At 45.1% G+C, this 14,496-nt stretch overlaps 2 protein-coding genes across 5 annotated transcripts in view; both read left to right on the top strand.

Annotated features, from left to right (window-relative positions):
- The first annotated feature begins 278 nt into the window (after positions 1–278).
- LOC123506185 (ribosomal L1 domain-containing protein 1-like) lies at positions 279–6,112 on the top strand. The gene is made up of 9 exons (XM_045258100.1): positions 279–439; positions 646–1,458; positions 1,756–1,931; positions 2,057–2,207; positions 2,768–2,916; positions 3,133–3,244; positions 3,842–3,998; positions 4,108–4,271; positions 5,528–6,112. The coding sequence occupies exons 2-9, from the start codon at positions 655–657 to the stop codon at positions 5,930–5,932; spliced, it is 2,118 nt and encodes a 705-aa protein (XP_045114035.1). The 5' UTR covers positions 279–439; positions 646–654; the 3' UTR covers positions 5,933–6,112.
- Positions 6,113–9,583: 3,471 nt separating this feature from the next.
- The window catches only part of LOC123506307, a 336,845-nt gene continuing 331,932 nt past the window's right edge, over positions 9,584–14,496 (top strand). For 3 of the 4 annotated variants that reach the window (XR_006675400.1, XM_045258273.1, XM_045258272.1), the window contains exons 1-2: positions 9,585–9,847; positions 11,229–13,889. Coding sequence is in view for 3 of the 4 variants with exons in the window: in XM_045258273.1 (XP_045114208.1) it covers positions 11,453–13,889 (2,437 nt within the window). In the remaining variant the exon portion in view is untranslated. Of the gene's footprint in view, positions 9,848–11,228; positions 13,890–14,496 lie in introns of all 4 variants that reach the window. The other variant, XM_045258274.1, reaches the window with a different exon arrangement.

Raw genomic sequence — 14,496 nt, 5'->3', positions numbered from 1 at the left:
CAGATATAATGTTACACACACACACACACACACACACACACACACACAGTGTGTATGCCATTATGTCTGGCTCCCTTGGATGTCAAATATTCTGTCGAACGCTGCTTTCTTGAAATTCACTTGATAATATTTTATCTTTGAAGGTTTCACTAATTTCAACTTTTATATTACTGTACTGCCACCAGTGTATCACACACACACACACACACACACACACACACACACACACACACACACTAATTAGCTTGTTAGAGAGAGAGAGAGAGAGAGAGAGACTGCCAGGTGTTAGCCAAGATCAAGATCAACTAAGAGCACATGTGTGAGACTGTTGTTGTGCGTTTGGTGCTCCCTCGTTCCTCCACCTGCACCGCCTTTCACAGCGGATAAGAGTGTGCTTGGAGACAAGACCACCGGAAAGCGGACGTTATCCTGACCCCACGTGAGTTTCATAGAGTTTTGTTTGTTTTGTGGACATGTGTGATATAGGTCTTTCTACCCTGAGATTGGGCCAACCTCAGCTACACGTTGGGCCGCAGTTACTTACACAGACTTCCCTTAAAAGTTATGGTGTTCTGTTCTCTAGCTTGTTTTATCTTGGCTAGGTTTCAGTTGTCATCACCACAGTAACAGCTTTCAAATTTTCAGACCATCAAGATGGCAAAACTATCAACCAGAAAGTCTAACAAAAACAGAAGCGGTGCTGCTTCCAGCCAGCTCAGTGCATCCAAGTCACGGCCCAATAAAAAACTCAAGAATGGCATTAAGAAAGATATCCCTTTAAAGAAGGCCATCAAGAAAGATTCCCTTTTAAAGAAGGCCATTAAGAAAGATGCCCCTTTAAAGAAGGCAATTAAGAAAGATACCCCTTCTGAAAAGGCTGTTAAGAAAGATACTCCTTCTAAGAATGGCATTAAGAGAGCTACCCCTTTAAAGAAGGGCATTAAAAAAGATACCCCTTCTAAGAATGGCATAAAGAAAGATACCCCTTCTAAGAATGGCATTAAGAAAGATACCCATCTGAAGAAGGGCATTAAGAAAGATACCCCTTTAAAGAAGGCCCATAAGAAAGATACCCCTTCTAAGAAGGCCATTAAGAAAGACACCCCATCTAAAAAGGCTATTAAGAAAGATACCCCTTCTAAGAAAGGCATTAAGAAAGCTGTCCCTTCAGGTTCTGCTTCCCATCCCACAAAGAACATAGTCTCTCAAACCAAACAAACCCCAGTAAAAAAGGAGGGAAATAAAAGACGCCCACGGTTAAAAACCAGAAGCAAGAAAACAAGAGGAGCGAAAGGAAGGCCGGTCCTTGCAAGGAAACGTGAATTGGTGGTGAGGCACTTTATGAAGGGATCAAACAAAGATAAAAAGCTGATGAAAAAGTTTGCCAATAATGAGAAACTAGCTCCTAAAAACAAGGTTACAAAGATGGATCCTGCACAACTGGTCAACCTTGAGTTGGTGAGTATGGCTAAAGAGTGTTTGCTGCCTATTTCTTTACTTGATTAATGCCACTTTCCTGTTTACATTAGCGTCGATCTTATTGGTGTTATTTTATTGTTTAATTGTTTTGAAGTTGGTAGAATGTCTGATATACATAAAAGGAGACATGGAATGAGATTTTATTGAAATACTAAATAAACTTGAGAACTTGAGTAATTTAGTTGCAGATGAGTGGTGTGGTGCAAACATTGTAAACTTCTCATATACATGAAAATAACAACTATCATCATCCTAATACTGAATGCTGGCCAACAGGTGCAGGCAGCTATCAGCGGATTGAGGAAACTTCCAACAGTTGGGAAGATTGAAAGAAAGAGTCTCCATGATATAACCGATGAAGATGAACATTTTGTCTACTTGCAAGTCACACTGTGCAAGGTCTCCAAAGTTACAGATGACTTTCATCTCACTGGACCAACTACAGTTAGCGTGTAAGTAATTGCTGTAGGCGCAGAATCATAGTCTCTTGTATTGTTAGGAAATTCTAGAGTTTTTGTTTAGGAATGCATGGGAATTTTGGCAAACACTCCAATTTTTCTGTTTTCTGGCATTGCAGGTACCTTCCAAACAGCTTGGTGACAGACAGTACAGATGTTATCCTCATTACCAAGGACTTGCAGAGAGGCATCAAGAAGGACCACCAGAACTCCTTGAACTACTTCAAGGAGCTGCTGCATGTCAAGGGGGCCTCGTCCTTAATAAGTGAAGTAAGGGGAATGTGCTGCCTTGGGTTTTAATTCATAAAAGGAATTACATAAGAATATAAGAAAATAGGAAACTTGCAAGAAGTTATCAAGTCTACATATGTCATTTCTTATATGAAACAATGACTTTTTTCTCTCCATCTATCAGTTTACTCATGAATTTGTCTGACTTTTCAAGCTTTGTCATAATGAAGGTTGCAGCTGCTGTGGCAAAGATGTAAGGAGAAGCAAGGACTCCTGTTGTGTTAGGGAGATATCAATGTACATTCATAATTTGAATGATCATTTCTTTCCTACTACTTTTTCCATTTATATTTTTTCCTTTCTCCTATCCCATTCTTTCTCACTAGTGCCATAGGACCTCTGTCATCTAACATATGCTCATACTGTGACACTTCAATTAATTAATCCTACATTAATTTTTTTTGTACCTGCTTCTATGAAAATAAGTATTTTTTATTTGTCAGCTGCTTATTCTCAACTATTATATTATTTTCAGCTTCTCATTGATTATGAAATTGCCCTCATTGGATTATGGTCTGAATCACATTTACATTTTGCAGATCATCCCTCTTCGTCAGTTGAAGCTCGAGTATAGGGAGTTTGAGGCCAAGAGACTCCTTGCCAACCGTACAGACATGTTGCTCTGTGATGACACTATCATGAGATTTATCCCTAAATTCCTAACCAAATATTTCTACGTTAAGAAAAGGTAAGTCTATTAAGGTGACACACACACACACACACACACACACACACACACACACACACACACACACACACACACACACACACACACACACACACACACACACACGTGTATAAAGTATCATAATGTGAAGTAATGAAATTTGTGTGTGTTAGTATGAAATAATGAAAGTATTTTAATTTGAATGTGAATTTGAATTGAATCTATATTGTCATTCAGATTGCCAGTCCAGGTGAATCTCAAGGCAATTGATCTACAGAAGGAAATACAACGAGCACTCTCAGTGTCCAAGCTCTTTTTCAGTATGAAGGGAAACTCTTCTCTCATGAAGGTAATATTAATATTCTCCAGGGCTGTGTTTGGTGATGACACTGAGGGTGAGGTGTTGTGCATGATTTGTTCCTAAAACTTGCCGATCTCCGGGGTAAGATTATTGTTGAAGTAGAATTTAAGTAGAATATTGCAAAGGACAAATTTGAGTAGTAGAATGGTACGTGTAGATTAAGAATGAGTTGCCTTACAAGCTTAGGGATGCAGTGATGTCTTGGCAGGGGCTGGTGCTTCTGGCTAAGATGCTTCACTCTCAAGAGAACCTTTTTTTTTTTCCCATAAGTATTGGACCATCAAACCAGGATTCCGATATTTATGATGAGCATTGTGTATGCCATTATGTCTGGCTCCCTTGGATGTCAAATATTCTGTTGAACGCTGCTTTCTTGGAATTCACTTGATAATATTTTATCTTTGAAGGCTTCACTAATTTCAACTTTTATATTACTGTACTGCCACCAGTATATCTCATCTTGCTTCATTAACTTGCTTCTGGCCCACACTTTGAATTATTAATCTATTTTCTTCCTTGTAATTTTTATATATTGTTTTTGATATTAAATATTGCACAAAAATTTCTTGAGTACTTATCTTTCAGATTGGTCGCATGGGTCAGACAGATGAAGAAATACAGCAGAATGTATTAGCGGCTGTAGCCAAGCTGGCCAGCCATGCTCCAGGGGAGTGGGCCAACATCCAGTCCTTGAGTCTCAAACTGGAAAGGACCAGTTCTATCCCTATATATGCCAACATGAGTGAGTTCCTTCCTTTCCTCACATTTTCAGTATCCTTTATCCTCATTTATTTGTATTTCTTACTTAACTTAATTTGTTTTTTAATTAAATTTATTTTTTTATTACACAGACTCACTGAACAAAGTGAAGTCAGTAGCACCGAAACAACTGTTCCCTGGTAAACCTGTGTCTGGCACCCTCACCACAGTGCCTGGAAAGTGCATCACTGTCTTCCCTGATGGCAGTGTGACAGTAACTAGTCTTAGGAAGAACAAAAGCAGACTGGCTAAGGAGGTATGTGGGTAGTGGCATTGCAGAATAAGACAGCATGCGTGTTTCTCATTAGACACTGTTGGTACATGCTGAGTACTTGCATCTTGCTGGTTAGAACAGAGTAATGTGATATTTGATAAAAAAAATGCTATCTAGATATATATTGAACATACTTTTATAGATATTGAGAGTTTAGGGGCATTGGACAGATAAACAATCCTCCTTGTTTGTAATTCACCACGGGCTTCTGCTGGTCACCCAGCCAGCCTTTCCCATTACGGAGCAAGCTCAGAGCTCATAGACTGATTTTCGGATAGGACTGAGACCACAACACACTCCACAAACTAGGAAAGTGAGGCCACAACTCCTTGAGTTACATCCCATACCTACTTGCTAGGTGAACAGGGGCTACACATTAAGAGGCTTTCCCATTTGCCTCACCACACCTGGGACTCAAACCCAGGCCTTTTTGGTTGTGAGCTGAGCGTGCTAACCACTATACTACACAGTGTGTGTGTGTGTGTGTGTGTGTGTGTGTGTGTGTGTGTGTGTGTGTGTGTTTATAAACAGAACACAACTTGTAGGAATGACATTTCTTTGAATGATTTGTTTTCCATACAATAAGCTACATGTTATAAGTTGTAGTTTGTGGGAAGCACATTGACATATACATACTTAAAACATTGTAACTATGGCTTGAATATTGCCTTAGTCTTTGGATACAAAACAATTAGCCACTGATAGAAACAGAGTCATCTTCTTGCAAACTATCTTGCTTTATATGCAGAGGTTTTACACCTCTTTCTTCTGCCATTTGTGTGTTAATTTTCTGCTATTAGTATCTTGTATTTCCAAACTATTTACCAAGAACTTTTCATACATTTTACAATTTCACCGGATTTCTGTCTGTCTCTAAAGCAAACCTAAAACTGTCATCACTATCATATTTTGCTCCAGTGTTTCCTTTACTTTTATTGCTGCTCTAGATTTTGTCTGTTGTTTCTGAAATCCATTATAAGGGATTTCATAGTGCGGAGGTATGAGTGTACTGGCAGAACTGCAGTAAGTGGCTACTGCTATCATTGCCATAGTAATGAGGCACTCAGATTGCTAAAGCAAGTCTTGTGACCATAGCTCATGTCTTTTGTCTTTGTCCTTTTTGAGTTGCATGATCAGAATTCATCTTCTTGGGAAGCAGAATATGCTATTTTTTAAGTTGTCTAAGTTGCCAATGCTTAAAGCAGACATTTCATGATATTCTCCATTGCTCTCAACAGAATGAAACAAATGAAATTGAGAAAAAAGTTGATAAATCCAAGTCCAAAGGTGGCAAGAAAAATAAAGAAAGAAAGAAGTCAGCCAAATCAAAAAGTAAGGTAGAATTACCAGAGACAGAAACAGAAGTGAGCACCACAAAGAAAGAAGCAGGGGAAAAGAAGACTAAGAGGAAAATGACAGAGAAAAAGAGCAGCAAGGCCAAGAAACAAAAGAAAGTGGATGGCTCAGATGCAGACTCAGATCTGGAGTCTGAGGAGGATGACTTGGAGAAGCAGGAAATGTTGTACCTCAAACAGCTGAACCAAGAGAAAGAGTCAGCAGGTGGCCAGGAGAAAGACGAAGACTCAGAGGAGGATGTTTGGGCAGACAGTGACAGTGACAGCAACATGGAAGACAGTGAATGAAGCAAGAAAGATAGGAGGCTCAAAGGAGGAAGGAAAAGGAAAGGGAATGATAACGATTTATTGATGTACTGTATACTTTCATCGAAGCCTTAACATTCATAACATCTGTTAAATGTCATGGAAGAATTTTATAATTCTTGTAATGCATTAAAATAAGGGAAATAAACTTCAAGTCTCTAATTAGACTTTAGATTTACTGAAGAAAGCACTGCTTCAGGCAAAACCAATGATTTCTATGAATTGTGAATCATTTATATGAAGTTTGCCTTTAAGGAAACCAAACTCAAAGGATAAAAAAAAAAAAAGTTTTTACAACTTAGTGACTTAATTCTCAAAGTATTTTCTTCTTATCCTCTCCTTGTTCATTAATCAGTGTGGGATAATGTGAGTTGCCAATTCTTTAGAGAAGCCAAATTAGACATCATTGATATAGAATTAATCGTTAAAATAAAATAATACTGATAGACTTGGACGTGATTACAGCTAAAAAGATAAACATACTGAGAACTGCTACCAATAATGCGCACTAAATTACATTTCAAGATCAATTTTCTTCAAAATCAATTTTCCTGTGTAGCCTACGTTAAGACTGCTTGAAATATATCTAAGTTTTTGCTTGAAGCATCCTTTGATGAAGAAAATCAGTTTCAAGAAGTTTTTAGACAGTTATTAATGACAAGTGTGGCAGTAAGGTGGATTGTGTATGACAAGGAACTATAGATACATTGTTAGGCAAAACGCACATGGTAATAATGGATAAAGAAAAGTAAATTAGAGACTTACAGAGCCTCAGTTAAAGTCTACTACTGTATTGGGAAAGAATTCTGTGACATTGAAGTTTAGTTACAATGTAGCAAAATTTCAAAGCTCATACTGTACAGTATAAGGGAGGTGGTGGCGTAGTAGATAAAGTGGCGAGCGTGGGATCGGGCAGACGTCCGCCCATTTCGAATCCCACCACGTACCGCCTTTATACTATGTCACTTATCGAATGATTTAAAGTTACCTACATGTCACCATGATACACAGGTTCTAGGTAGTTACACCAAAGATGCCCTTGGGTGGTGATATGGGGCCTACTACGAGTATGGGTGCCACTATGAATAAAATTGCTTGCGCCGCTAATGGGTGGAAACTTAACAGCACTTCCCATACTCTTCAAGTAGACCTACAGGCGCTATAGGCCATACCATAAAAAAAGTAAGTGATATTCTTTGCTCTCGTTGTAAGGAACAGGTAGGTATCATGTGGTATTTAGATTTCCATAAGGAAAACTTGTAGCAAAACGAGACTACAGTTGATGGCTACAATTAGTGGAACAAATAAGCATTACGGCAAATAAATGTAGAATGGTAGTCTACCACCACTCAAATGTGCTACCTTCGAGTTTGGTTTTCTTAAAGAGATACAATGAAGACTCACAGTCTGTCAGACACAGATAAAATCCTTCTACACACAGCCCATGGTGCTCTTACCGGCCCTCCAGCTGGCAGTGAGTGGGAGTGAACTGCTTTACAATTAGCAGGTGTACTCTGTGATTGTCTGTGTAGGATCGATGTCCAATTTCATGGCGACATGAAGGATAAAACTGACCACAAAAAACAACGTGTTTCATCGCCCCTATTCAACATGTACATGTACCTCATGAGATCGCTGGAAAATGGTGTCTACATGCGTGCCAGGGCTGAGCTGACAGTCATCAAGCAGCTCAGTAAAAAAAAAAAAAAAAAAAAAAAGCGTGCAGGGTCTTTATTGGATGCGGGTGTTCGCCCACGCCCCCGAAACCGTCTTGCAGAAGTTGATGGACAGGTTTGTCAGGTCAAAAGACTCATGAAGCTTCAGAAAGAAAGAAAAAAATACAGGGGCTATAATGAATATATATATATATATATATATATATATATATATATATATATATATATATATATATATATATATATATAATTATATACTCGTATATATTATTGGCGCCATGATGAATTAGCTACGTGTAACATCCCCGTCCTCTGCCCGTCATCGTCCCTTGCTTCGCCGTGCACGTACAACGTGCAACGCACACATTTGTACTTTTAGTGGGTGTCTGAAATCCGCCGACGTGTCACCAGTTCAAGTGTTCGTTCGTGGGATACACACTACGTGATAAATGATTAGGTCACCTTGCTCCTTCCCACGTGAATCGACTGTGATTGAGCTGTAAGTTTGAACCAACAATCACAGACCACAAGTTACTCTCTCTCTCTCTCTCTCTCTCTCTCTCTCTCTAATACGGCACGACATTTGAAAATAAATGCAGATCTGTGTGTGTTGTAGGAGACAATAATAGAGGATCATGATAAGCAAAATTAAGTACTAACAATATAAGAAGAAATAGCAAGTGTAAATTTTCAAAGTAACGTGCCTACTGAAGGATCGTCTGTTAGCGATCGTATCGAAACTATTCTTGAAGACTATAGTTGCGAGATAGCATTTTCAAACATTTCAGTCTTATCTTGATTATTTCAACATTCTTTGGTAGAAGTTATTGAGGTTATCTAGGGTGCTTTCCTAATTCTAGAGAGAGTTAAAAATGATTCTGCATCGTCAGTGAAAAAAAAAAGGCTCCCATGAGAACCAGACATCATCTCGGTGGCCTTTGAAAGCAGCTCTGAGAAAACAACGTGCTTCAGAATACGGGTCCCGCATCTACGTGAGTTGGTGGATGGTAAGTTCTCACCCACAGACCGAGGTTTACGTACAGAGATGTTGAAGATTGCAAGTAACACCTTTACTTGCTGATCACTAATGGAGGCGCCTAAGGAAACTAGTGCTCTATCTTCCTTATGGATATATTCTGAAACACTTCCTTGGGCCGCTTTTCCACTACATTCCGAAACCTGTAGTTGACATTGCATGGATTGTTGAAGGTGTTTTTACCATTGTACTGATAGATTAACGTGATTTCTGCACTATTAAAAGGAAAACAGGTCCTCATCTCTGTGGTCTTTGGAAAAAGTCTAGATGAGAGGGCAAAAGTTTAGGATGATGTTAACATCAGTATTTTCGGATATCCTTGCTCACTTTAATCATCTAGTGTAGGTCTACTTAGAGAAGGAAGAACACTCTATGACAGCCTATCTCTTGTCATGTAAGCAGTTTCCTCCACTAAGCATGTAAGGCTCGGCTGCATGATCGTGACTTCAAAACAAATGAACTCGATCTTCTTCAGTTCTTTTCTCTTCTGCTCTTGGATAAACTCGTGTCCGTAGCTGAGTAAGGATTACATCACGCTGCCTCACTCGTGTCTCGGCAGCGGCGTAATACTATTGGGATGAAGATTGTGATGTTTTATGTTTGTATAGCAGTAATGTATAGACGAGACACTGTGTGTGTGTGTGTGTGTGTGTGTGTGTGTGTGTGTGTGTGTGTGTGTGTGTGTGTGTGTGTGTGTGTGTGTGTTCAGTTCATCTTGACACTCTCATGAGTACCGTAAACAAGTTATTCTAGATTATTTACTCATCGCGGGGCTAGATTGTGACACCACCAAACTGCACTAGTGAGCTTTGATAAGGAGACGCGCCGCCGCAAGATGATAGTAAATCGCCGAGCTGCGTGAAAATATGTGGTAAGGCGGCGTCCTTCAAGCTGCACTCGGAGCCGCGGCAGTTCGGTGGACCAGCGGACTCAGTGTGCATGGGGTAGTGATGCGGTGAGGTTGTGTCGCTCGCGTGCGTCAGTCCCTGTGAGCGGCGTCATTGTTGCAACCGTTTCAACACCAGCCCAGCCCCGTTCCCGCGTTGTGTGCAGTGCCTTGGGGTTGAGTGTTGGCTGTGTACTGGTTTTACGTGGAAATTAAGTAGGGTGCAGTGAGTGAAGTAAGCGAGAGAAGCAGGATAGCGCGGCCCCGACCTGTGTTGACCCATACACGCAGGACACAAGGTAAGGGAGGCAGGCTGCAAGATGGGATGGGATGGGATGGGGCAGGACGCGGCTCCCTCATCTCAACGTGCTTAGTGTGCAGGATGACAGTCGTGGTGTTGTTGTCGTTGTCGTGGGTGTTGTTGTGGATGTTGTTGTTGTTGTTGTTGTTGTTGTCGTAGTAGTAATAGTAGTAATATTTGTAGATGTCATTGTTGTTGCTACTCACTAAATTGCCTGTAACTTGGAGCGAACTGGGATTTTCAGAGAGAGAGAGAGAGAGAGATACGGTGTCGTTCAGGTGTGTCTAAGTGTATGTATTTATTTTTGTACCGAAGAGAAAGTCCACTACACGTGTTATGTATTGTCACTGCATCAGGTATCATCAGACATCAATATCCTGCTTTGTCCATCAGTACTTCCGCCTTCATGTGTTTGTCTATGCATCTTAGTGTATCAGTTAGCAGTCAATCTCTCTCTCTCTCTCTCTCTCTCTCTCTCTCTCTCTCTCTCTCTCTCTCTCTCTCTCTCTCTCTCTCTCTCTCAGTTTACTCCACGGCAGTGAAGGTGTGTGTGTGTGTGTGTGTGTGTGTGTGTGTGTGTGTGTGTGTGTATAATTCACCTCGGTCGTCTGCTGGTCACCCAGTCAGTCTTCCCCATTACGGAGCGAGAGCTCATAGACCGATCTTCGGGTAGGACTGAGACCACATCATACACAACACGCACCGGAAAAGCGAGGCCACAACCCCTCGAGTTACATCCCATACCTATTTACTGCTAGGTGAACAGGGGCCACACATTAAGAGGCTTGCCCATTTGCCTCGCCGCTTACCGGGACTCGAACCCGGGCCTCTCGATTGTGAGTCGAACGTGCTAACCACTACACTATGCGGTGTGTGTGTGTGTGTGTGTGTGTGTGTGTGTGTGTGTGTGTGTGTGTGTGTGTAATTCACTGTTTGATCTGCTGCAGTCTCTGACGAGACAGCCAGACGTTACCCTACGGAACGAGCTCAGAGCTCATTGTTTCCGATCTTCGGATAGGTCTGAGACCAGGCACACACCACACACCAGGACAACAAGGTCACAACTCCTCGATTTACATCCCGTACCTACTCACTGCTAGGTGAACAGGGGCTACACGTGAAAGGAGACACACCCAAATATCTCCACCCGGCCGGGGAATCGAACCCCGGTCATCTGGCTTGTGAAGCCAGCGCTCTAACCACTGAGCTACCGGGCCGTGTGTGTGTGTGTGTGTGTGTGTGTGTGTGTGTGTGTGTGTGTGTGTGTGTGCGTGCGCGCACTCTGGGAACTGTCAATAATGCTAATTACTACATGACTGAAGAACAGTACAGTCATTGTGGAGGAATCTCGTGTTAATGTTGACACTTTCCTCCGACAGGACTGGTGGTGAGGGGCAGGCCGGGGCGCGGACACGCTCACAGGTGCCCTTGATCCCTGTTGGCGGGGTGGCGGCTCCTGCCAGACTGGATGAGCGAGGAGTGATAGCAGCCTAGCCTCTGTCCACCCCCAGGAAGGACGTGACCATGACAGTTCCCGGCACCGCGCAGCTCCCAGTCACCTAACCAAGTCTTGCCTGCTCCCGAACTTCCGACGCACTGCACCATGGACGCCAGCAATGAGTTTAAGGTGTTCCTCTCCCCAACGAGCGCGTCAGCCTCGAAGGGGAAGAAGAGCGAGGGCGAGAGTGGGGCCGGGGTGCGTCAGCGGCTAGTGCCGGTCATCAACAAGGTGTTCTCGCCGTCACACTTCATGCTGGCGCAGAGGAAGACCACGGTGTACAAGGCTGTCTCCGGCGTCTCTTTCCAGGACATAGACATTGGCGGCAAGAGGAAGTCCAGCAGTAATAAGAGAGAAAAGAAAGATAGAAAACCTGAGAAGAAGGATGGCATTTACAACCCCGCCAGCGAGGGCGAGCTGTCTCTACAGAGTACTAAGAGCGAGAGAGTGAGGTCTTTTTTAGGGGTGCGAGGAGAGGGGCGAGCAGCGGCCAGGAGGCATCGCCACAGCCTTGGCAGCAATAGCGATCGCCCCTCCATCTTCCTTAATGACTCCGAGAAATCAGGATCCAAGAAGTCAAGGATTCGCAGCGTGAGCACCGCTGACAACCTCTACCTCTCGCAGGACAAAGGAGGCGATGCTCCAGAGAAACCTCTGAGGTCTCGGTCTGCCTCACGCCCGCGCAAGTCTGTCTCTAAAGTGACTGTGGACAGCAACACAGGCACTGGTGCCAACAGTGGTCAGAAGGGCAAGGAGGATGAGGAGGACAAGGAGGATGCAGGAAAAGGAGACTCTGCCGATAAACGCGAGGAAGGCGAAAGCGACAAGAAGGCACAGTCTCGTGCACGCAAGAAGGTTTCTGGGAGGAGTCGCAAGTCCTGCCCTGATCAGTTTGGACGCAATGAAAAAGCCAAAGAGGAACGGCAGGATGAGGAGCCTGAAGGAGGCTATTTCAGTCTGGAGAAGGAGGAGAGGGCCGGTGGCGATATCAAGTACATTTACGAAGCTCTCCCAAGCAATTCCTCCGAGGAATACCTTGAGAATGATCAGTGCGTGGAGGCAATTTATGTGTGTCAAGTGATGAAGCGGGACATGGACGTCAGCGAGGAGGAAGAACCCATCTATGAAAACTGTCAGCTGGTCAAGTCAAAGAGCGCCAATTTTGTGTCCACGAGGGACGAAGATGAGAACTGTCCAGCTGTGGAGCATGCGAAGGAGAAAGAACAAGAAGATACAAACAAGGAGGGTCGCATTGCAAACCTGGCGGTGGAAAACCCTTTGGCGCTCACGCGTGTAACGGCAACACAGGCGAGGCTCAGCAGGCGGCGCCCTGCAGGCTCTGTCGACTCCATTCCTTATATTGATGACAGCGAAAACTCCGGTGACGAATCAGTGACGAGGAGTCCGAGGAGCCCGAGGATAAAACCCTCCGGCAGCGTCACTGTCGTCACCATAAAGGAGGATGACAACATGGAAGTAACGCGCAAGGTGGGGCCGCTGCGGAGTCAAGGCATGCTGTCTTCCTCTGAGGATGGAGTGGACGAATCAGCGTCAGAGGGTGGAGGAAAGCCCGAGCAGCCCCAGATAGGCGGGAATGCAAAGCCTGAGGACGAGGGCGAGGCGGGGTGTGCTCCGCGGCGGCCCGCCAGATACTCCTACCCCGCTACCTCGCCCTCTGGCATGAGGGTGTGCAACAAGGTGGGCCGCAGGCTGGCGCGCTTTACTCCTGCTTCAGTGGAGGGACGAGGCTCAGGAACGTCCAGTACGGCGGACGACGCGAGGGTGAAGAAGAGCATGAGTCACGGGGACGTTCAGACTCACGTGGAGGGTCGTGACGGACCACTCTCAGAGTCTTTCTCCGACGACGACATCCGCCACAACGAAGAATTCGAATCCTTCTCTGAGACGGACTCCGACCTCAACAACCTGGATTACGAGTTGTTCCTGCCCCGCGAAGGGCGGGGTGGCGCTGGCAGGTCGCCGCAGAGAACTAAGCGGAAGCCGCGAGGTCGGTCATTATCTGCCTCACAAGCCGACCCCCTCCTGATTTCTACCCCCACCAGAGCGCCTCGTGCCGCGCCCAGGCGTCGTGTCTCCACAAGCGCCGTGAGTGGCGGCTCGGGTGATCTGCAGTCGCCCAAGACGTTTCAGGATCTACTTGGAGACAAACACCTCAACCCCCCGGAAGGAGAGGCGGCTTCTCAGCCTAGGGACGGGCAAAAGCTAGTGCCTCTCATCATCCGCGAGACGGTGGATGAGGGTGATCCCTCAGGGGGCGTGGCGGCGACCCAGGCTCAGGGCGGCGAGCAGCAGCTTGCCCTGGACGACACGCTTTCCTTCACCTGGTCTGACGCCGAGAGTGAGTTCGAGTTCATCGACTTCAACAAAGTGGAGCCACCCAAGACGTGCGTGGTGTACAAGGGCCTCGCCGTCACGTGTGCCGTGGTGGCCCTCTCCACCGCAACTACCACCACCACCACCGCCGCCGTCTGCACCGACAAGAAGGTCGCTGGCGCCGTCAAGAGAACACAGAGTATGAAAGGTTAGTGTTGTGTACCTTGATGGTGTTGGGATGATGTTACCAGACGAATGGGCAATGTACTGTATAGGGTTATCATGCTTGATAAAGGAGACAAGGGGGATGAGGGAGAGAGCGGGTTGGGGCGGGGCGGTGTGCTCGACAACCGTGTCACGTGGTGGTGGAGGGTGGAAAACCTTGCCAGGCTGCAGGTGAGAGGTAAGCAGGGAGGTGCAGCATGCCTGTGGCCGCGTGCCGCCGTGCTGCGTGGCGCGAGACACCGTCACTTGTCCCTCGCGAGTGACGGCGCTGGTGGAGCAATGCTGGACGCGTTGCGTCACCGTGCAATGACTTACGGCTCTGACTCTCCGCCGGTTGAAATAACATTTTCGTAATAAAATCATGCTGTGCGTGCGGGGATGGCGAGGGACGCGGCGCGGGTGGGGCTGGGGTAAGATGTTCAAGGTTCAGTTGCTCAAACAAAAACAGTCGCACGTAAGCCCCGCCTTGGCGCTGCCCTTTAGGACGAGCCGACGCCTGGACGCTTTGCTCTGCCGGGCCCTTATATCGGCCATGGGGAGGGAGGAAGGGAGGGAGGGAGGGAGGGAGGAGGGAAGAGTGGCAGGACGGG

Source organism: Portunus trituberculatus, chromosome 19 (genome assembly GCF_017591435.1).
Source record: "Portunus trituberculatus isolate SZX2019 chromosome 19, ASM1759143v1, whole genome shotgun sequence".
NCBI lineage: Eukaryota > Metazoa > Arthropoda > Malacostraca > Decapoda > Portunidae > Portunus > Portunus trituberculatus.
Note: the sequence above shows the minus strand (reverse complement) of the source record. Positions and strands in the feature narration are given on the sequence as shown.